General features: G+C 34.6%; 1 protein-coding gene across 5 annotated transcripts in view; it reads right to left on the reverse strand.

Annotated features, from left to right (window-relative positions):
* The window catches only part of TRRAP (transformation/transcription domain associated protein), a 102816-nt gene that overhangs the window by 65289 nt on the left and 13003 nt on the right, over positions 1-24524 (reverse strand). For 2 of the 5 annotated variants that reach the window (XM_075058757.1, XM_075058759.1), the window contains exons 15-33: positions 23554-23632; positions 22284-22518; positions 20024-20351; positions 19800-19897; positions 18956-19150; positions 18235-18426; positions 16342-16507; positions 14841-15097; positions 13757-13957; positions 11180-11331; positions 9876-10075; positions 8875-9092; positions 8539-8736; positions 7608-7868; positions 6438-6599; positions 5100-5196; positions 4541-4662; positions 2938-3108; positions 2124-2192 (exon numbers count right to left, since the gene is read on the reverse strand). In XM_075058757.1, the coding sequence (XP_074914858.1) occupies positions 2124-2192; positions 2938-3108; positions 4541-4662; positions 5100-5196; positions 6438-6599; positions 7608-7868; positions 8539-8736; positions 8875-9092; positions 9876-10075; positions 11180-11331; positions 13757-13957; positions 14841-15097; positions 16342-16507; positions 18235-18426; positions 18956-19150; positions 19800-19897; positions 20024-20351; positions 22284-22518; positions 23554-23632 (3401 nt within the window). Of the gene's footprint in view, positions 1-2123; positions 2193-2937; positions 3109-4540; positions 4663-5099; positions 5197-6437; positions 6600-7607; positions 7869-8538; positions 8737-8874; positions 9093-9875; positions 10076-11152; positions 11332-13756; positions 13958-14840; positions 15098-16341; positions 16508-18234; positions 18427-18955; positions 19151-19799; positions 19898-20023; positions 20352-22283; positions 22519-23553; positions 23633-24524 lie in introns of those variants that run through there. The other 3 variants (XM_075058758.1, XM_075058761.1, XM_075058762.1) reach the window with 2 other exon arrangements.

Raw genomic sequence — 24524 nt, forward strand, 5'->3', positions numbered from 1 at the left:
TTATCTAAAGTAGCCAAGTCACAGTTCAGGAACATGGTAGGACTGTCAAAATTATTTAGGTGAACAAGGAGCTTAGTTATGCTGGCATCAATGTAGATCTTTACAATAGTTAAAAATGCTACATAATAATTAACAACTGAGATGTCTGAAGTTTTTAGTTTGTCTAAAAATGCCATTTACATACGAAAACTCATTCCATAGACTTTTGGACTGTTTCATTAAGAAGCCTTGCTGACTAGCCACTATCTGCACTATGCTGGAGAACTGCATGACACCAGCATCACCATCAAATGGCACCGTCATAAAGTGCTTCTGGAAAAAGATGAAAACTCTTCAGGTCAAAAAAGTTATTGTAACAGTGCTCTGTACCATTTCAGCTAGCAAACATAAGGCTTTCCTGACTAATTCCATTCTCTACTGCGTGTTTACCATCTCCGAGATCTAACCACTCAGTCCGAATGATGCAACCTGCTCCAGTAATACTTCCCAACATTGCTTTTAAGTGAATATCTCAAATTTTGGAATCTCACTATGGACAAGAAGAAATCAGAGCAAGCAAAAGGCCAGCTACAGTAACTCTGACCACTAGTTTCACCATCCTAGTTTTTTCCACATTTATAAGATACAATTACAGCAACAGCACACTGTACATATGGACATACAAACACAGACTGCCACAGCAATTGTATAAAGAGCACACTGGCCGTGCCCTCCTTTACTTTCCTAGAATTTTTATTTTTAAGGAAACTTTAGAGCAACAACTGAGAGCAAAAAAGTAATATTTCCTCAGCTTTGCAGTCACACAATTCTATTTGACAATATTTCCATAGACTTCTCCCTCAAGATGTGACAGTAGATTCCTTCTCAAGTGTCTGGTGTCTCCCCCTCAACATATGTAGGTTTTAAACCAACACTAAAAAAAAATTACAAGTTTAGGAGACTAAACACACAACTACATAGAAAACATCAACAGAAAACATTAAAAGCAAAAGAACTCACAGCTAAATGTGATTTAGGGACAACTAAAAACTGTTCTAGAGGTGCCACATTATGGTTTAAAAGACTATTGCTATAAAAATATCTGCAAGGTATCTGTCATCACAATGGCTGAGGAAAAGTGAATCCCAAAAGAAGAATATGAAGGCCTTAGAACTACTCTGACCTGAATAAAATGTGTTTAACTGAAAAATGCATAGTTTTTAAGTTTAAACATTAGAAACAAATTCTACTCCATTAGAGAATGGGTCAAAAACAAAGCAATGACTAAATTCAGATTTAAAAGCTCTCTTTGCAGTGACAGGGAAAAGTAATGAAAAGCCATTAAGCCATTTCCATGTTTTGAGGGAAATAAAAAGCCAATCTAATTTCATTCTAATTTGAAAAAAGAAGAAATTAATAAATAAAATTTCCTCCAATTTTTTCCTAGTTGCAATAATAAATTTCAACATTTAATATAAGTTATTAATAAAATCTTAATAGAATTATGAGACTTCTGGTAATCTACACGAAACAACACTGAAGCTGGAATTCCCTTCAGTGCCATATTGCTAGGAGCACACAGTGTTGTCATTACGCTGTGCAATTTTCCATTTATAAGAAAATTGATCAGCTTTCTATAGTTCAACATTAAGGCCATTCATTTGGATGGGAAAGAGATTTTAATGTGATCTCAATTGGTAAATATTGAACTTGTTTTTCATAAATCATATTTAAAATTAACCAGGATGATATTATTATACTGTATAATTTTCAAAAGACTACGTTATGAACATCACATGTATTAGTGAAAAAAGAGGGATTATGTTGCTGAGCTCATCAGCCATTCCAGTGAAGAACAGATTTCTAAGCAGAAAATCCTGAGGGGAAAAAAAATAAAAATCAATGAGCTGTTCCCACACCAACCTCTACAGAGTAGGCTTTAAAGTAACCATTGTCAGCAGATAAGCTCCTCTTACTAAGATTTGTAACAAATATTCAATATACATATAGGTTCATTAGCTTATAACAAAACATCAGTGTGTAATCGGTTATGGCAACATTTACAACTGAATGAATTCTGCAATTCCAAAACATTAATACTCTTTATTTCTTGCCTTCCCACTTAAAAGCATTCATTAACTTACATTTCCATCACTCCGTTGTCCACCTTTGTGTGTAATAACCACAACTTCCATCCATTTACGCAGGTGTTGCTATAAAGAAAGGATAATTAGTATTATTCTTCTAATTCTACTGTTCCATTTCAGCAAGTGACAGCATATGCTACAAGAAAAGAGGAAGTAGAGGCAGAAATTATTGTTTTAAGGAAACAAAGGGAAAAATTATTAGTTATTTTCATTCGCTTAGACTGCAGAGTCTACTGTTGCTAAAAGTCCTCTCCATATTCAAGAAAGCAGGAGTTATACAGGTACATACATTAAAAGGCACAAAAATCTGAAGTGTGGTAGGCTTACACTTGTTTAATGATTTGCTTGATATGTATGCATTTAAATATCCATGGCAAAAGGATAATGAGTTCACATATACAGTTTAAAAACTGCAAATAAGAAGGGTAATACCTTCCACCATTTTATAAATCAAGAACACAACCAAAACAGATTTAGCTCTCTAGGAAGTAAAACATGTTTTCAAGAGTTTCCTTAGTACATTATGCTGCTGGCATCTTGCTTAAAGATAAATTTGTCCAAGCAGACCTTAGTATAACTAGGTATGTCTTCACTAGAAAAGAACATCTGTGAACTTTCTCATTTGTAGCTCTTTAGAAATTATCTCAAAATGTTTAAATTTTTTTTTCCATTAATTTTGAAATAAAAATCTTTTACTTCCAATATATACATTGAGTCAGTTCTGAATTGTTCTTTGACTTTTCAACAATATCAATATTAGCTAAAAGAAAATTTCTTATGGAAGTGCTAAAGAAAACTTGAAAGGGCTTACCATCATCTGATCACAGAATTTATCATTAAAAGAGTTTGGAAAAAGTCTAGTGACAGATGTCAGACGATTCACAACATTCAGTGTTAGACTTCGATAGTCTCCCAACATCATAAGCAATGGTCTCATGTGTGTATGAATTTGATCAACTTCTATGGTAGCTCCTTCCAAGAACTGCAAGAGAGTACAGGATTAAGATACAGATGGAGAGCAGAGCAACTTCTGTGCAAGCATCTTTCTTAAAATAAACCCTGCTGACTTGATTTTTCTTCTTTTATTTTGTACTTTCAGAAAGCAATAGCTTAAACAATATTTATTACTGGAAATATATATGGTGACAAGATGGATTTGGGAAGCATTGAAGTATTTCTGACACACAGTAGGGTATTTCATAAAATAATGAAGTAGAAGGTCTTAATTACAGATAGATGGAAAAACTGTCACAGCTACAAATTAAATATACACCTATGGACAAACTACTTAGACACTGCTTTATTAAGAACTGCCTGTGAACCTGGCCAAAAGGCAACAGAGCAAATTTCTGTGTTACAATCTGCATGCATCCTGAGTAACATAAGAGGTCAAGAGAACCTAGCTGAAAGCAGCCATAGAAAGTATTTCCTACCATCATAACCAAACATCTTGTGGGCATGGATTTATCACAGGAAAAAACAATCGGAAAAAATCTTATACTAAATGCATAGGGCAAACTCTCAACCCAACTGTATTGTCAGCAAGACATAAATAATAACTACATTCCCTGTTATGACCAGAGTGACATGAAAAGACAATGTCTGACCTCTAATCAGTCAATGGCCTAAACAAACGTAAACCACCAGTATTACTATAGTTATATTCCTTGTTACATGCCAGCGAATCTACACATCATTACAAAGGGACTATAAATATTTTTATTATCATTTGCTATATTTAGAATGGTATTAAAATCTTGCTGAATTAGAATTAGGCATATCTACTAGGCAACATATCATGATGAGAGAATATCCTTTTCTCTTTCTTTCCAGCTTTTTTACACTATAATCTAGCATTCACAGAACAGACAGTGTAGCATAGCACTATGTAAGGATACTAATTCTGACCTTAAACAGTACAGCCATAGTCCTGTTCCTTAAGGCAACTGCCATACTGTGATGCAGAGCCTAACTCTGCTATATCGCTTACTTTTCCAAAACCAACCATGGGGTCCCTGCCACTGCTTTTAGGAAAGAAGAAACACAAGGAAAGCTTTTACAATAAAGCCAGGCATGCACATTCACAAAACTGCTGGGAAGGACTGTTTATTTAGAAAAGAAGATACTTTTACAAAGACCAGACAAGCAGAAAGACCGGACAGACAGACAGACTGAAAGACTTACCACGGTCCTTGTCCACAAGCTTAACTTCAACCAGAAGAAATTTTTATGGCTAAGTTCAAAACCCCAAAAAACCACATCTGACAGAAACTTAATTATATTGGTGTCATTAACAAAAACTTAACAGAGCAGCCATTATTTTCTGTAAAGAACTTTCCCAAGAAGCTTTATAACAAGGAAGTAAAGCAGAGAGAACAATGGCCTCAAAAGCAACATTGTTTTAATACACTAACCTTTCTCATGCACGCTTCTCCTGCCTCCTGCAGTTCATTATTTGTTGAATTAAGTGCCTTGAAAAGTGCAGCAATGATTTTCTCTCTCGACTGAGGCAAGTAATTGCAGGCAGCTAGAGCATCTGCAAATATCAAAGTAAATTTGTTAACTCAATTTCAAAAGAGAGGGGAAAAAAAACCCCAAATTCTACATTTCTTCAAGTTTCTTTTATTTCACCTTCAATTACAGACAGCTAAAGCATAGCATGCTTTGCCAAAAGCAACAGGCATCATAAAATAGTAAAAGAATGGAAATTCTATTAACAGCATTCTAAAGTTTTCCTAATGCTATATAACATAATTAGTCTAAAAATATTTTAGGTTCATTTCAGAAACTAAATCCTAGTCATTAAGAAAGCAGCGATACTTTCCCATTATTCTCTCCATTAAACTGTGACCTCTAGAGAGCAGTCATCAGTCTTCAAGCGCTCAAGTTTTCTGTTGATCTTGGGAAGAAGACTGCCCATTGCTCACAAGGACACTTATATACATCAAATTTTGTTTAGGAAGTTCTACTTACTTAAGGCTGCAATACGAAGAGGTACAAGTGATGGAAGACTTTTGTAACAAGGTAGTTTCATTAAGGCAGCATCTTCAGCCTCACACAAATTCAGTAACTAGGGAAAAAAAATAAACAATCATTTTAGCATAGCATTGTGAATCATGTTTGAAATGGCATTATCAGTTACCTTTTGAGTCTTGTTTCCTCAAAGAGCCAAGTTTATGCAAACATACTAACCAGCATCCAAATTTTACCAGCAGGCAAAAATTCTACTCAAAATTAGGGTATAAGTTGCCATGAAGACTGGTGGCTAGCCAGAGGCAAGAGAGCCCATTAGCACTGCCAACAAAGCCAGGGAAAATTAGCCATTTTGCATTTTGTTGGCCAATACCTAGCTGGTTTATTTCCAAACAAGCTGCTCATATGATAAAAGAATAGGTCTACAGAAAAGCTTGCCCCCTGAATGGCAGTAACAGTACTGAAAATACTGAGGTAAGGGGTAAGAGAACAGAAGGCGATCAATAGGGAAAAAAGGCAGTGAAAATGTCTTCAGCAATTCTAATGGTCATGGGTCACTGCCCAGAGGGACAATTCTTTCCTACAGAGCTCTCCTCTTTGCAGGCGAGTACTTTCAATATACGTATATGGGTTTTGTTAGAAAAGACTGAACAGGTTGAAACAGTTATGCAAGTTAACAAGGTGCAGGTTGCACCTATATCCAAGAACACTACTAAGATTCAGACCTTCACAATACCAGTATATCACACTCACCTTCACAGACATTTTTTGATCTACAGCACTTCATTTTTGTCTTAGGTAAAAAATAGAGGATCCTCTGCATTGACAACTATACCCCATACCTGCCTTGCTAGTTGCAAGTACTGTTGGTATCAAAGACCTTCTGAACTTGTGTTTGGACAAGACAGCTAGGAAGAAGGGACTAGACAGTTTCTCCAAGTTAAATCTGCACACTAGTTTTGTATCTGATTTTACTCAAACTGTTAGGGACCCAAAAACCTTAACAAACAATATCTATGTTTTGGTGGTACAACAATTTATTTAATAGATATACTGTGCATAAAATAAGACCTAAATATGAAAGTTAGAGCTACTAGACTAGGAGTATAACACCAGAGTTCATTTAATATTTTTCACACACATTAGAATATGCTGCTTAGCTTAGAGCTATCATGTTGTAGGTAAAGGCAGACCTCAGTTCACATTTCAAAAGATAAAAATTCTTACATTTTGGTGCAATTTTAAAATGCACACAGAAAATATGTATTTTTAACAATGAAAGTTCTAACACCATCACTACTTAAGTATCTACATAAAAAAAACATAAAAAGAAAGTACCTCTGTGTAGAAAACCTTGTGCTCCACAACATTTAGATCCATTGTAAACAATCGGGGCTGCAGGGTTGTGCAAAATGTATTTCCCTCCATCAGGCCAATCTGGGCATTTGCAGGTTGATGCCTAAGTAAATGCTTTTTAGGAGGAACCATGTCTTGGAGAACCTACACAATGTAATTTAGATTACTGAATTAGCAGCCTATTGAAATGACGCCACAGACCTAGCCCCTAAGAAGACATCATTAGTCATGGCTGCATGCTTCTATCCTCTTGCTATTGCAGCTCCAGATATACCTCTTTAGAAATCACTAAGCAAGAAGAGAAGTATTTCTCTGAACTAATTTAATTCACAGTCAGTTAGCGAAACAACTCAGTATCTATAATTATTACATATTCTCTGTGAACAGATCTATGATATTTAATAACTTCACATAACATTACAAACAACAAAGAAATTCATAGGCTTAAGCATTTCAAATGTTCAAGTCAAGAAACAAGAATATTTTAAGCTCCTAAAACATCAGAAAACCAAAAAACAATTCATTTAAGTTTTTTCCATTACACCAACTTCTCACTCTCCTCCATAAACACCTTTAGCAAAATAAGGTATCAGTTAGGGCACTTCTCTGTATGTTCCCAAACTACAGTAACGACATCTATAAATTCAAATGTTGTGGTGGTCCTTAGGGCTTAGGTACATTTACTCATCTTTCAAGAGAATAAACACTATTAGCTTTAAGGACTATCTAGCAAAAAGTTATTTCAGCCAGCTTTGATCTTTAAAGTCTCTTTCTGAATAGAGAGAGCCATAGCAATATGCCCCATATTTAGAGAATAACACAAAGTTGAGTTCAAAATGCAGTATCTACCCGGCCTAGCCTATGTCTGATTGGTGGTAGGACAAGCAGTCCATAATTTCAGGAAGTAAATCAACCTGAACACACTATAACTACTGGTTTGACTAAGTAGTCAGGCACAGCTTGTATCAATTTCTGTAGTACTCCAACTGCAGTGTATTTTAGAACAATGAAACCTAGCAAATGACAAACATATGCTATCAAAGCACTAAGAACTTAATTCACTAATGTGGGAAAATGTACTTAGAAAAGCATTTTGCAAATCCAGACCGGTAAACAACTTCAAACTCACTTGCAATATGTATTTCTGCTTACCTCTTTATGTGGCTCCATAATCACCGTGACACTTTTTCCAGTGACCTGTGCAAGTACCTGCAATGAATGCATGGCCTGTTTTCGCACAGTAGAGTTTGGAGAGGTTACTTCTCGAACAAGGTCATGTGTTACATGATGGAAAGACTTTTCCTGTGCTGCTAGGATTTCTTCTGTTTTTTCTTCATCTTTTAAAGGAGTTGCACATCTAATCAAAAGCTGTTCTAATGTGGTCTTTGCCATAGCAACTGCTCCATTGGAAACCTGAAGTATCATAGATTATTTTTGCTAAATAAGTACAGAACAAAGATCACAAAATCTACACACTACTCATCAACGAACTTAGCATTTGATTTTGATGAATCCTCTGCAAACAGCTAAAAACATATAAAGCTTAAAGGGAACGCATATTCAACTAGCCTTCCCACCAATCATTCCAAAACTGTGAGTTGCAATGCAACACAATTTTATAAACAAACTCAGGTGCTGGAACCCTGAGCAATGTTGTCACCATAGGATTCACAACTGAGAAAAGGTCAAGCAGCTGATTCTCTAGGTATCTGTAACTACACACAGCTTTTTGATAAGATGAACACCCTTCAAACTAAACACAGAAAGAACAGTGTTTTTCATGCAAGTGACAGTGAATCTAGTGTTCTTTCACTGATCTGAAAGCAACCTGTACATTTCTACTCTGAAAGAAGCAAGTGTAATTTCAACAACTTTGCCAAAGTTATGGGGGAAAAAAAGACTTCATTCCTAACTTCAGGTCTTGGTTTAAGTTAAAATGACTAAAATTCACTTGTAACTATCGCAGATAAGATACATTCTAAAGTTAAGTAAAATCAAGATTAGCAAGTGTTCAATCTGTGTGAATTTAAGAACAAAAGTTTGTTTCCCCCATACTATTTGATAGAATTAATTCATTAAATACCTCTCCAGTTAAATCCATCATAACAAAGAGAAGTGCTTTCAGGAAAGTCTGCTGGTTCTGGAGGACCCAAATTAGTGGCAGTCGTTCCATAAGAAATTTAATTGACACAACACCTCCTAGTTTAGCATACCAAGCTTGTTCATAACAGCAAGCACATAAACGTTCCACAATGTACGAAAACAAGGGAAGCTGACAAGCCTGGAAACAAAGAAATGTATCAGTTTGCTTTTTCAGCTCACCGGTAGCCTACAAAATTTTAGAAGCAAAATTGCATTGGCTGAAACTACATTATTTAAATACATTTAAAAAAAAAATATATATGTATATCTACATTACCCTTTCCTTTGAACCCAAGATAATGCTCGCAACATCAAATATCACTGCTAGAGCCACCTCTCCTATTTTGCAGAGTTCCTTCTCCTCATATGCCATGCAGATTGCTATGGCATCAATAAGCACCAAGGGATCCATGCCTTTTGACCCATTTTCTTCACTATGAAACATGGCTGTGCTAGGCTGGCTTCCAACCTGATAGCACTGCAGCAAAAAAGGACCTGTGATTTGTATTGGGGAAGAAAAGAGAGAGAGGAAAAAAAAAAGATAAAACAATGGATCTTTCAATATGAATAGTCTTTCAATTAGATTTTACTACTCCTCTGACTAGCTGATGGCAAAACCAGTAAGCACTGTGTCTATTTGCATATAAATGGATTGTAAGGCATTCTTCATTTTTAGAAAAAAAGATTACATCTACTTGAATATTTTCTTCTATGCACTAGACTATGCACTGCAAGAAGATTTAATTAAAATGAAGAATCATAAAAATTCAAGTTACATTAATGTGACAATGAAGAGTGATATGCTTAAGAGTATGTCTTTTCCCAAATTACTTGTCATACAGTCCAACTCCAAACAAAAAGTTTTCTTCATAGATACAAGACAATGTAGTGCTCTAACATTTACTTAGTTCCTCTGATGGTCCTTCAAAACCTCAAGTGAAAACAGCCCAATTAAAGGCCATCTGCAAAAATAACTGTGTATATCAAGTTACACAAATGCTCTGGAAATATAAACTGTTCCAAGCTGTAATTATTTCATTGGCTGTAGCATTTTAGAAATATTATTAGGCAATTGATTGTTCTTTAAAACTTAGTTAATAATTTTTCACTGTTCAAAAGAATTAAAACATAATTCAGTCATCAAGCAAAAAATGACATATCTACCCAGAAGCAACTGCAATATCATGACTTTCTTAAAACAAATTACTATTAGAAAAAGTATAAACTTCTCCACCCCTCTCATGTCAGTCCACACAATCTCTATTCCACCTTACTTACCACACTGCTGAGCGACTGCTACCATTGTGTAATGGCGGATTAAGCTGGCTACAAAAGGCAGAGCACTAGGCCTCAGATCTTTGATGACTGCTGACATGAATGCCCCTGTCAATGCCTGTTCAAATGTTTTACGAGCTGGAGTATCCTGAGCTTTGTATCGATGCGAAATAATCACACTAGGTATGGACTTCTCAGTAAAGCTGAAAGACAAAATTAAATTCATTATAATCCTAAACTGCAGTACTGGCAGCTCAATCATGAGCACTGTTAAGTACTTGATTTAAAGTTTGCTCTTGATATCTAACTCCTTCCCCACCTCCCATTTTCCCTTCATTTTGATAGAGCTAGTCCAGTTCACTCAGTCCGTATTAATTTTGTCAACCACTGGTCTCAAACATGATGGATAGCTCAATTTCATCAGTAACATTTAAAGCCAGTGGTTCAGAAGAAGCCACGTATATTACAAATAATAGGTATACAAGCATCCACTGCAACTCAATTACAGAATGTCATTTTCAATTTTTGACATTTTTCCCTTTTTTAAAATGACATTTGATTTTAATCTTGAAAGACTGAAACATTATTTATCAAATCACTCCCCAACAAAACCTATTCATTGCAAAGCTATATTTGTGTCAAGTCTAACAAGTTCAAATTATAAAAGCTACTATACTCTTTAGCTACATTTACTACACTGCAAGAGTCAAAGTCAGCACACACTTTGTGGGCAAAGATGTCAAAGTTGTCTAAAAGCAATAAACTCATTAAGTATCAATGACTAAAATGGTAAAAGATGTTAAAAAAACCCAAAACAATGAAAAGGCCCTATACTAAGACAAACATAGGTTACATGTGTGACTACGTTATAGTTTGGTCACTAAATAAAACTGAATTATGTATCTGTTACTTTAGTAAAAAGTTAGATTTACATACAAAACATCACAATCTGAATTAATCGTTAAAACACAATTAAGCACCAGAATATTCCAACTATTTAAATATATTAAATTAAAATTAATTTTAAAAAAGTCTGTTCATATATAACAGATTATGAATTGTACTGTGATTAGGGGAAGAAAATTAAAGTATGAAACATTAACACATGTCATTGGCGTTAAATAACATGCTGACAAAATTCCTCTTACTGGAAAGTCCTGCACTGATTTAAAAGAAAGCAGGATAAACCAGTAGGTAAAAATCCCACGAAGAATACATTGCCTAGACTAACCATTGTCTCTAAATTAGGTTGTTCTAAAGACACCATAAATCTTACATACACATTTACGTTTAAAGAATTGTCATACTTGGGATGTGCAAGAAGTTGGTATAATGCATGTTTATTATCATCCAGGCTCATCATAGCTACTAAAAAACACTTGATTACTTCCCACGCTTGCCTCCGATAATATGGTTCTGTGTTGGCACTCTTCAAACAGTCCAGAGCTGTCTCAATTGCCTATAATGAAAAAAAGATAGATAGTAACAAAACACTTCTTGTTCTTAATATTTACAATAAAGTGATTGATCAAGGGAATAGTATCTTTAATACATATTAAAAGTAACTTTAAAAGTATGTACAATTTGGATTGCCTAAGTTAAGAAATGCAGCGAATGCCCAAGAGAGTGGACTTGAAACCATTATGGTATTTGCTGTGCTTTTATAAATGCAAAGTTTCATGGCAGATACATTTATTTCCATGGTCAGAAAGCATTTAAAGTCACGAGTGAGGCACACCTTCATTCTCTCTCTCCCTCCTCAAGAAAATTTTCCTCACCTTCCCTCCAGCAGTAATTGCTTTTCCTAATCCCTATATACTGTAGGTATACAATGCATTTACACACATATATAAATGGTACCAAAAAATGTTCTATCTTACAAATTACTGTGTCATATTTTCCATGCAAATCAAGAGCTACATCATACATGATGAAATGTCCCTGTAAGCAACTTCTAAACACTGCTTACTTAATGGAAATAGTACTCTTCTCTTCATTTGCAAGAAGATTTATTTAATACATTTGAGAATAGTTCAAATAATCTCTTACGATATGAAAGCAATGAAAAGGAGGGGTACATCTTTTTTGGAAAATTTCTATTTTGCATATATATATAACACAGCTAGATACTTTCTATCCTTCCCCAAGAAAAGAAAGGAAGGAATTAAATACAAATGAGACAGGTGCCAAGTAAAAAAAAAAAAAAAACCAACAAAAAAACACACATAAAAATTGTTTTGGAGTGCACAAAATAAGGAATTTCAATACCTGATCAATTGTAAGTAAAATCTAACCATCCATGCTTAAACAGGATTATGCAGAAAAAGGCTCTGCTACAAAGAAGTGGGCATTTTCCTTCTTTGAAAGGAAAACCATCTTTCCACTTAGTGACTTAACTAGCTGCCATCCCATCAGTGTTTGAATAACCTATCAGCACCTCAATGAAAAGAGCAATGAGTTTTTACACAGACTGCAGAAGACTACCAAAGCACTAAAAGAAAACATGGACTTCTCATTTCCAATTTATTCCACTTCTTTTTCCTTTTAATTTGACATGCCCTTTTTACAGATACAAAGCATTCAGCAGATAACATTGTTTCTTGGTCAACACAGAGAAGCTGAAGATCACTCCGTATCATTAAGCAACATGTTAGATGCATAAATACTTTGGAAAACTTGGTTTGAATTAAACCTAGCAGGCTAGGAAAATGTCAGCAATTACAGTATTTATGTGTATTCAACTCATCAGTTTCAGTACAGAGGAGAAATCAGTGAAGCTATCTGCATTTTAAGAGTCATTTTTCCAAGCTATTTTTAAGACTGTTGGCTATATGGAGCCAAAGACAGACAGCTGCCTGTAAAGAAAATTGTTTACTACATTCCAATCATACCTACCTATGAAATTGTAATTGAAAAGCTAAGTATTAAAACTCTACAGGCCAAATTAACTCAGAATCCAGCTTCACTCTCAGATCCCAAGACATAGACACAGATTAGTTTGCTGTAATTAGTGAGAACTAAGCATTTGTGATACATGGAGATTGTCAGATGAAAGCCAACACAAGTACAAAGTGGTTTTGCAGCTATAAGAAGTACTATCCCCAACCTCGAGACAACAAACAAAACCAAATCATTGGTGTCATTAGAATAATCGCCACTGAAGAATTTCTACAGTAAGTTTTTGGTACACTTCAAAAAGAAAATAGGGAGGTTTTAGAGTAGATTCCCACTCCTAATCTAAGCAGTACACCAAAAATTAGGAAGGGGAAATAAATGCACAAAAAGCATTTACTTGTGCCAGTTTAGCTCCCTATCCTATCACTTTGTAAAAGCAGAACAGCATGTTTAAATCTATTATTTTGGGGGTGACATATAAAACAGTTTAAAGGGAAAATAAAGAAAGAACACCTTGGCAAGCTTCTGCTAATTTTGCATGTCAAAACGAAGCAAGTAGTTAGTGTAGGTCTACCTCCCTTATACAGAGACTGTCAACTGATCACTACATCATGAAAAAGCTCTTACCTGCCAAGTCTGGCAACTCAAAAATTCCTTGAAACACAAACAAACAAACCAACCAACCCAAACGTATAAAAACTGTAAGTGGGTTTACATTCTGTTTCTTCATTACAACATAAATTAATTAGAAATCTCTTTGTCTAACTGAAGGGATATTAAAAAAAAAAACAAACAGGTATGCAAGAGATTCTAAAACCTACTTTTAATTATGTAAATTCTATAATGTTAGATATTCATTAACTCATATCTGGAACTGGCACACATACCACATTTTATCAAGGTTTTACAAGCAAAATCAAAAAAAATCTGTAATAAAGGAAAACTGAGTAAGATGGTTTCTCAGCACAGAAAGTAACTTAAGCCTTTACCTTTTCCATTGGGAGCTGAATGGATGCTTTACAGTCTGAAAATTCAATTGTAATACTGGGTCCTTGAATTTCTGTGAGTACATATTGTAGTTTCTGTGATTCCTTTAACATCTTTCTATTACTTCCACCAAATTTACCAAGTACACGATAAGCCACATGAGAAATGCTGTCTGCAGGATTGCGCAGTGTACGCCACAAAGCCTGTAAGTATTTTTAAAGTTACATGGTCAGACCAGTCTCACTTCAAAAATTTTCAAGTTGTAATGTAAAAAAAATGTCAAGGAAAACACTTATTCTTATATCTGGGTAATTGATCCTGCATAACTTCCAGAATATACTTATCTAGATTGAATAAAAGCAGTCTCAGTTCACAACAGTTCAAGCACTTTGTAACAAGGTTGTCCTAAATGCAGTTTTAGATTAGATTACTGTGATCAGCTACAAAATCTTTGCGACACCAAAATGTAATTTCATGTTTATGAATAATATCAGATAAACAACATGATGAATTTACAAAACAAAAAAAAAAAGGCAGGCCAGTTAAGGCTGAAGTGAATTAACCTCAAAGAGCTAGTTTTGAAATATAAAAAGCAAATAAAGTAAATATTATGTTTAAAGGATAAAGTATATGAAAGCACTTTATTAGGGGAAGTAGCCACATTTAAAACACTGTTCCGAATTTCAGCCTCATCATCTTCATTGCATATCTAAGACTTCATATAGCTCTCAATCATGATATGCTGATGGTAATTAGCTTCTCTTGTTTGTTTTTTAAAAGAATAACAAGTTTTAATTATTTTCTGTACCAGCTCATCTTAAACATAGTAATATTCTTCTACTGAGTCCCAAGTCTTAACTTTAACCCCTTAATGGGGGTATAGAAGAAATGATTAACGTACTTTTAAATTTTTCAGAGTTTTCAGTTTAACAGCACACCACCAACTAGCCTTTTACATACAAATCAGACTGGTATGGTTCTCATGACAGATTTTTCAAGTTTTATACTCAAAGGTTCCTGGAAATTTCTAATACTATTTAGCGAATCAATGACCTCTTGTGGTTTAACAGGAAACAACATGTTTACCTGCATTAGCTCAGCTCGAACTGGCTGAATGTGATCATACAGAAAGTCTGGCTGCAAGTTATCCACGCACAGTTCAAGAGTTCTTAAGCCTTGGCTAACCAGGGTCTGAGATCCATTGAGAGCCGACACCAAGGGATCCATCAACATTGGCAGATAAGGCAATAATGAGCTCAGACGAACTGGCACAGTCAGGCAGAGCTCTACGAACAAGTCTTTCATGTGTTGTTTATGAAGGCCACTTTGCAACATATTAAGTCCTGAAAATCATTGATAAGTTATACACTCAAAGGAAAAGACAGTCCACAGTTTATTGCTAAAAATTGCTATTTCCTAAATTCAGAATAACCTGACATTTTTAAATTCTGTAAAGCTTATAGCTCTGTAAATAATGTATTTACAAAATGTAATACAATTCACAGTTTTAACTTATATTTAAGGACTTTATGCAGTGAATGCTTTTGTAGGTACATGCATATACCAAAAAAAAGAGTATCTATGCATATTCTAAAATTTAATATTAGACTCAATAAAGTAGCATTTGAATACAGCGGATGAAAACCACAAAAAGATAACTTGACTCAAACCTTAGCCTTGTATCAATAAAAAAAATCCACACAGAACAAATTGCTTTTAAAATATCTGGAATCCTGAAAAGAAACATTAAATGAGTTCAAGTACATTCACTGTCCCATACAAACTAAACACATCCCCCAACTTATTTTTCTTCCCATCAAGATTTCATATATTCCATAAAACTAGCTAGCACCTCTATGCTGACATGTATTTTACATAATGGTTTATAGATAACGGACATATTTGCTAACTACAATAAAAACTGCCCCTACAGCTGTAAATGGGAACCACAGGATTTCACATTCCTGCAATTGTTCTGATTCACTTGTCCTTAGATTTAAGCAGTTCTCCACATCTGCTTGCTCATCCTCAGTATCTCTGGAACACAGTCCTTGCAAGCACAAATGCTCAATTAATCAAACTGATTGTTATTTCCATTTCTTTTTGCAAATTGACACTACTTGCGTTTAAATTTATCATGCACTTGCAGGTGCGCACACATGCCCTCAACTGCAGAACAACCAGAGCTTCTCTGTAATGTTCTTCCCACAAAACCAGTGATTGCCTGGCAATACTGCTTCTCCTGTTACTCTTATCCCTCGATGCTTTATGCTAACAAGGTTATCCATAGCAAAAAAAAACAAATAAAAGAAACAAACAAAAAAACGCAACAGCCCCACAATGAAAAGCAGAAAAACAAGCAGCAGAAATTGTGAAGCAGCCAAAACTATGGAGCCTGAAGCAGCTGAGAGTAAATGAACATAAGCCACATTCAAGATATTTAATCAACTGCAAAGCTCAAACTCAGAAGCTACTTATCAGGGTTAGGGCTTTAGTTTTGTTTTTTTAATTACATAACATAACTGTATTACTACTATTTACATAAAAAGATCAGAAACTGGGGTGGGGAAAGAAGGTATTGTTCTACCTTGCAGTAAGTTTGGTAACAGCGGCAAGAATTCTTGATATAACAGATCATGACTGCCTCCTCCAATAGATCTGAACAGTGCTCTGAGCAGCAGGAAATAGTTATAGGGCTCTTTGGCAGTCTGTGCAAGTTCCATAGAGCTGTTCACAATCTTGTGCAAATGTGGCTATAAAAAAATAAAGCTTGAAGATTAATAAATTATCAATTTTATCGTCATTGTACTGTTGTATAAGAATTTAGCATGAGACAACTTTTTCAGATCAAAAACCTTCATCTATTCCAAGTAACTCTGATGCCATGCTAATTTTATACCGCTGTTGAAGAAGTTAAAAAGTAAATCTGTATTTGAAGAGTATCAAGAACCCAGAGCGTTCTTTAATTAATTAAACCCTGCTTTCATATTAGCCAAACAATCAAGTCTGCTTGTTACTCCAAGCAGTAACTTACTAAAACAGAAAACCTTCTGCAAATCTGACACAATGAAAAATATTTGCGCCACAAAACCTAAGGATGTGTAGCAGAAATCAGAAATGTCAGAATGACAAGAGAAGACATTTCACAATATTCATTTACTCCTGACCTAACTTCATCATGAATTCTTCATTTTTGTGAAAGTTAAAATTTCACTTTGAAAGGAAACTTTTACAAGTAAAAAAATCATTACACAACTGGTGGCCTTTCTAGAGCAGAGGACATTAGCAGTTTGCAGGAATCATTGAAGACAGTTGATAAATACAAGGATTCTCACAGATCAGGGACAAACATTGACACAATTCTGGATTTTATTAACATCTAAGAGCTTTCTACATTGCTATGCAAATGCTGCAAATAGCCTTCATCATTCAATTAAACTGTCTACCCAAGGCCCATATCATCAATCCTGCGGAAACAAAAAAAAACATAACAGAAGCATGAAACTGTGAAGGTAGTAAATCACAGTCTTTAAATTGCATCTCCAGCTTATAAAATCCAAATGACCTTGATTCTGATGACAAACTAGAAGAATTTAAGCAAGATTATATGAATAATGCTCCATATTACTTTTATCTTTCAAAGAATCTGGAAAATTAGTAGTCCCCACTCTGTTCTACCCAGAAAACTGAACTAATCCTGCTGTAATAAATCATTAAGCACAGAAACAATTATCACACAGTTACCTGTATCAGAAATTTTGTTTATTCTAAGATAGAAGGAAGAGAAATGGAGAGAAATGATGAGAGATGGAGCAGCATTCAATTAATACCTTAACCTTTTTTCTCGATATAGGCAGCTGTTACTTTTATGAGAAAAGCACACTCTTGCTTCAAGCTCAGTATTTCTAAATTCATTGAATAATGAGATGATCTCATCAACATAAATAGATCTTTGGAATACACTGACAATATGTAGTCAATAGAAAAAATTGCATTCCTTAATCTAGAGTTTTCAAGAGCACAGAAATATCTAACTCAAGACATACATGTCATTGAATATGACGTGAATGAACAAGATTCACCAACACACAAAAAAGTGATTCCAGTCTAAGCAAAAGCCTTAAATTAATATGGAAACAAAGGGGAAAAATATGCAAGAAGATATGCATATCCTGACCATGAAGTTACATGAGTTTATGGCTATCCTAATCAGATCACAAGCACGTATCAGTCATTTATACTCAGAATTAGCACATCACTTTAGTTTCAAATATGAAGCAAACATTTACAGAAACCATCTCTCATAAATAAGGCAATGTACTTGGCATTTGGAAAAAATGCAGTTGTATCACTAATAGTGGTTCAAACACAAAAAGACTATCAAATGTTAGACAGCGTAAAACTTTAAGTTTCTTCAGACATCTGAAGAACGTATTGAGTCAAAACAGATTTTTTTGGTCTTAACAGAAATGACCTTTACCTTCAACATTTGTTCATTTTCAGCTGCAAATAGTGAAACTGAGCCAAAGACTAACTTGAACAGCTTGAGATACAGATTGGAGAGTTCCACATTAGAGCCCATTTCTGGCAGCCGATCCAGAAGATACTCTACCAAAATCGTTGCAAAGAGGGCAGAGGTAGTAGGGTTTGCCAAGAAGGAATTGGCAACAATCTAGAAGAGGAAACCACAAAGGAGTTATTGTTGTTGTAATGAAAAGAACAGAGGGATAAATGCACTAGCCATTTAAAACAAAAAACTAAGACAAATTTCTTTCCCCATATCCACTGCTACCCAAGTGATTCAGGTTATCCTCAGGAGAAAACAACCATGCATATAACTTAAGTATTCAAGTTTAAACTGTAATTTTAAATGTATATTATAGGACTTGTGTTCTGCAAAACAGTAAAACATTAACACAACAACCTGAACAAAACAAGAACTCCACAATATTCAATACTTTCCTAGAATAAAGTGCATTCATATCTTCTAAACTGAAGGGCTCGTATTTGTATTGCACCACTCTGGAAAGTTTTTGAAAAATCACCTTTACAAAGTATTTTTATAGACTGCTTCAAATCTTGCATGCTAATTTCAATATTATTATTTATAATTCCACTTCAGCCTTACATACTGCAAGGCATAAGCTATTTTCTACATGCTGTTTATTACCAATTGAAAAAAGTAAACAAAAACGTAATACCTGAAGAGCATAGTTTTTTGAGATTCTCTCCACCATATAAGGAACAGTAGTTTGAAAGATTTCTTTAAAAGTTAAAGGGTTCATCATTGTGAACACACCAGCAAAATGCTCCAGAACTTCCTTTTCCTCTTTCATTCTCACTGTCTGACAGTTTGCTACTCGAACATATGTCTGTCCATTTCCTGCTATTTGGACCTACAGCAGTTGAGAAAACACATATATTGGTTACAGAATTTCAATAACTTTTTCCCCACTAGTCTTAAAATACCTGTTGAAAAAAACCTGAGATTTTACAGGTTTCACACGCAAGCCCCATACAATTAGAAGTTGGGCACAAGAGCCAACAGTGACAATAAAAATATTAAAATAGAATGTTTTCAACACAGATTTTAAAACCATTAAGTGAGGAGTGGAAAAAGACAAGAGCAGGAGATACCACAGTGTATTTGTAAACTTACTTAATTCCAAACCATGTACATTTACATTTCATCAGTACTTTGTGTAACTACAGAAGATAAATATAGCCATGTGAATGCTTCAACTGATAGCTAAACTATCTCTTTGAAGAAAAGATTTAATCCACTACATGAAAGACAAATTATTTTTAGTCTGACCTGCCTGCATAAACACAGACAATAACAGCTGTTAAGAAAATAATCTGTTCCAAGTGATAAGTACTTTGAGATTCATAAAATTTCCCAATAGCTGTGGTCCTGAAATTAAAGGCTTAATGAAAATATACTACACGTGAAATTTGCCTTTTAGCTGACAAATAAATCCTTATTAAAAGATCTAACACACAGTAACTGTATAAATAGAAGTGCTACGTGGCCAGGCTACATACCTGATAAATATCTAAAGCTTGCATTGCGTATTTTACCAGTTTTATATAGATTTGAGTCTCCTTAGGTTGCAACTGCTTATTGGGAATGAATTGTGCTTCTGCAATAAGATAAAGAAAGAATAAGACAATAGTTAACCATTAAAAATATTATTTGCTTTCATGCTAGAGAGATTTAATTGTAGAATTACAAAAGATAAATGTAATTAAATATTATGCAGTTTTACCACCAGGAGCTTTGCATGATGTTATGCCCCATGTGATTGTCTTGACACCACAGACCAAAGTTTTTACTAAGCTTCGGCAATCTGTGACCTGAAATGTCTGTTTATCTTCTTTTTCTTTCTCCCCCTGTTTTTCAAATACAGGTACTGGTGCAGGGGCCACAGGAGTGGCTGGGGCAGGAGATGGAACAGGAACAGGTGCTGCATTTGCTGCTGTCGGTACTCCAGGTAACGCGGCTTCAGCAGCCCCAAGTTCAGACTGTGGCTTGCATTTTTTAAAAATAACAGAAAGCTGGTATCGTGCTATAGTGTGAAATTTCAGAACAAAAACCTAAAGCACAAAGAGGAAAGGCAAATGAAAGAGCAGGGAGGGGAAAGAAAAAAGAAAATAAGTTTCTTCTTCAAAAATCATTCTAAATTTAATAATACTAATACTTCAAGTCAACATACTGAGATCAATAAAATTTACAGCTATTTCTGAAGTCATTCAAATGACAGCAAACATTTTTAAGTGTATCAACAAAGTAGTTTGCTTACTTTTAACAAGTTCCAAAAGTAAAAATATTTGCTGAAAACTAGTAAAACCATAAACTACAAATTGATCTCTCTACAGTTCTACTTAATTTAAAATGAAAAGATACCTGAATTCATTTCTTAAAATAAGACTTAATATTTCATTCTATAAATATTTACTATTAAGATAAAAACCTTGAATTTTTCAGATGTATATGTAATGTATGTCAGATATATTAAAAGATGTATACGTCATAGGATTTAGTTTTATGCAGCCTATCAGATTTAGCAAGAAATAAGCAATCCTGCAGAACAGTGGTCCCCAATATTTCTGCCTCTTGGCTGTCAAGGGACATGTTGCACAAGGCTTCAGTTTAAATTTTTCTGTACTTCCCAGATTTTGAAGTCTAGATCTACTTGGCTTGCTCAGATATTTCCCCACTAGCACCACAGCTCTGTATGCTCCCTTCTTCCCTAGATGCATCTTCTCTGAATTCACATAGTATGACAAATTTTAATTTGATAAATAAATGACCAAACAACTGTACTACACTATGATTTTTTTTAAAAAGTAGAAAAAACATAGAAGTTTTTTTGGAAGACAAATCCTACTAGAAAGCTACTTCAGTTTGAGAAACCTGGAATAAAGGACCCATTACAATGCATAACATCAAGATTTTTCACTTGCACTGTCACCTGTATTTTGTATTTAGGATGAAAGCCATTCCCTAAACTACTGCTACCTTAATATAGGTTCAGGGGTAATACCAAATAACCCAGAGATGACTAAAATGACTAAATCTCTCATGTTTCTGAATGCATCAGGGAAGAGTCTGTCAATGACAGAGTCAACGATGGAGGGGATCCACTACATTCAGAATTCCTAGATCTCCCTTTCTGAAACAAGCAGCCATACAGCTTCCTCGGTGATGTTAAAGTGTTAACACCAGTTTGATTTAGATTTCAAGACATGCTCTCACATCCCAAAATTAGATTATTAAACCAGTATTTACCCTAGAAGTGTTTTACTCTACAATTGAGTGCATCTTCATGTTGTGGCAGGAGAAACACTAGGCAACCTTTTTCCATTAACAACTTGGCTACAGCAAGCAGGTAGTTACAGTTGTACTATACCATGCATAACAGCTTTTTGGGTGCATCCCTGATGTTTAAAAATAACACATAAAAAAAGCCACCCCAAAATCCTCCATATAAAGATGATCCTTAAAAAGGATCAGTAGGTCCTGAAAGTGAGGATATTTCACGTTTTACAGATTGTACTGTGCTATGCCAAGGACCTGCACAATAACCCTCTTTCAGGGTTAAAAAAAAAAAAAACAAACAAAAATAAAACAAAAAAAAAAACAACCATAACCAGAGGCATTAAAAAATACCATTCTTACATAAAGTGGGGAAAAAAGCAGATTACAATTAAAATTTAAAAGAAAATTTAAAAAATAATAACAATTAAGCTACTCGCAGCATCATAGACATTCAGTTTCCTGCTTTGAAATAAGTCACTGAACGAATAAGCTGAGTTGGCAAGGAATCTCTGCTATACTTGAGATATTATCCCAGTTGCATAGCATTTTAAAAAAGCCCTTCTCTGAAGTATTAAAATGAAATACGGTATGGAGACTGTTTCTACATATTCTCATTTCTGAAAAAAGGTGAAAGTAAAATGAGATCCACAACATACTATGAAATAGGATATTCAACTTATTATCACATGTTTTAAACAAAGCAGTACCTCCAGCATTCTCATAAGAATATCTCTACCATTTCCATTTTCCTGTTCACTTTTAGACCGGATACAGTCTACCAAATTTAGCAGAAGCTTGCAAGACATTGTCTGGATACTGCTAGGCAATGACTCATCATCAATGTTCTTGGCAAATAACTGGACAGCAAGGGAGAGATCATTGAGTGGTAAATGCTGACGGACATGATGCACCAGGTCTGCCAGTGTACTATATGCAAGTGGTCTATCAGTAAAAACAAGAAATGAAGAAAACACATTTGAGGACAATTATAATTGTTGTTAATTGGACTTAACCAATAATTACTGCCTGGAGCTATTTCCAAGATTCTAAATCCAAATTTTCTAATCAAATCCAGAGTTCACAAGGCTTTTTCAATTACACAAGAGAATTATAATCTGTACAATCTAACCAAAGATGCATTAATCTGTCCCATAACACTAATATTACCTCTCTGATCTTTCTTCCCCCACTGCTGAACATCCCCAGCACATATTTTCATCTACATACAGTTACGAGCAAATTAGCATGTTTTAAGCCACCTATTAAGCTGTGTTGGTAAACTGTTTCACAATTCATCATTGATGATTCATGATTTCAAAAGTAGTTATGAAAACTGATAAATTTTAAAAACCATTTCTTTTCAAATACCAGGTTTAAGCATCTAGTAGACCAAATACTTCTAAATTCAATACATGTTGTCAATAAGGTACACTTGATACTTAAGCAAGAAGACATAATTCTCCTAGTTCACATATTTTAATTTGGTCAGCAAAAGCACCCAAAAACTAGTAGACTATTGAAGACACAGAAAGTACGTATTCTCTCCATTTATTTTTTTCAATTGCAAATGAATAAGTTTTAAGGTACTTATTGAAGAACAGTTTAAATCTCATTCAGATTTTACAGTGGACACAAGATTTTGGCTGTTTCGTGAAATATTGGGGAGATGTAAGTTGATTTCACTGTGACAACTATTTTTGTTCTGCTCTGCAATTCAAAAAAATGAAATAATTTTCATTCTCCCTTTTATCTCATTTTGCCCTACACTCACTCTACCATGCTACACTATCAAAGTGTTAAAACAACCACTACTCCTTACAGCAGCAGAAGCCCTTCCAATATTAGAATCTAATTAAATTAGTTATTTAAAGCAAAGATTTAGGAACCTATGCAGGCATTGTTGTAAATATTAATAAACCTTGAAAGAAACCAGCCCTGGCAGGCACTCAGATAGCTATTCCAAACTTTCTGTCATACCTCAGTGTCTCTCGGGCAGTGTATCCAGAGCCAATTAGTATGGATTCATCAAATAGCTTGTCCATACATGGAATAAATTCTATAATTAAAATTAAAAAAAAAAAAAGAGAGAGAGAAAAGAAAAAGCTATACATAACAATTAGCAAAGGAAATAATCAAAATAAGGTAGATGAGCATTAAACCACTTAACTTAGGTATTTAAACCTAAGTCAGAAAGTGGTTTGATTATAAAATTCATTCCTGAAGCTTATAAAGGACAGTGTCATTTACCAGGAAACTTTCAGTTAACCCCTTGTGACTATGAACTCCACTGACACTTGCCCCTTGAGTAACATTACTGTACACAGTGAAAAGCCACAGCATTGACACAACAAAAACAGTTACATCGGGAAAGAGAAAAAATGCTTATATTATTTTCAACTTTGCGGAACTTTTTGAATATAACTAATGAGTTACTGGAAAGCACAAGTTTGGGCAACGTCGTACAACACAACTCTATTTTGTCTCGCATCTTATTGCGCAAGTTCTGTCCCAAAATATAAGTGGGAATACATGCAACTTGGGGTCCAGGGAAAAAAAGGAAGAATTCAGTAACAAAAGTCAAGTGACAAAGGAAGACCAAAGAAGCATTTTCTTTTTAAATATAGAAATCAACAAGTTTACGGAATTGATTAGGTCACTCCACCCACCCTAAAGGCAGATGATGGAAATGGCAGGAAAGATTAACTGCTCTCACCTCCAAATAATGCAACAAGCTGAAACTTACTAAACAAATAAGCAAAATGTCAAATAAAGAGAAAGAGGAACATCCAGCAACCTTCATTCTCCACAGATTTCCAAATAGTATTAAAGATAAAAATCCAGCATTTTCTGAATGAAATCTGAAATGGACAATGAATCAGTGAGGTCCACTTAAATGAAAGGGACAACGTGGTAGCTGTCTTTGCTTTAAGAGAATGTCACATTCTACA

The sequence above is a fragment of the Buteo buteo genome, chromosome 27 (genome assembly GCF_964188355.1).
Source record: "Buteo buteo chromosome 27, bButBut1.hap1.1, whole genome shotgun sequence".
Classification (NCBI taxonomy): Eukaryota; Metazoa; Chordata; class Aves; order Accipitriformes; family Accipitridae; genus Buteo; species Buteo buteo.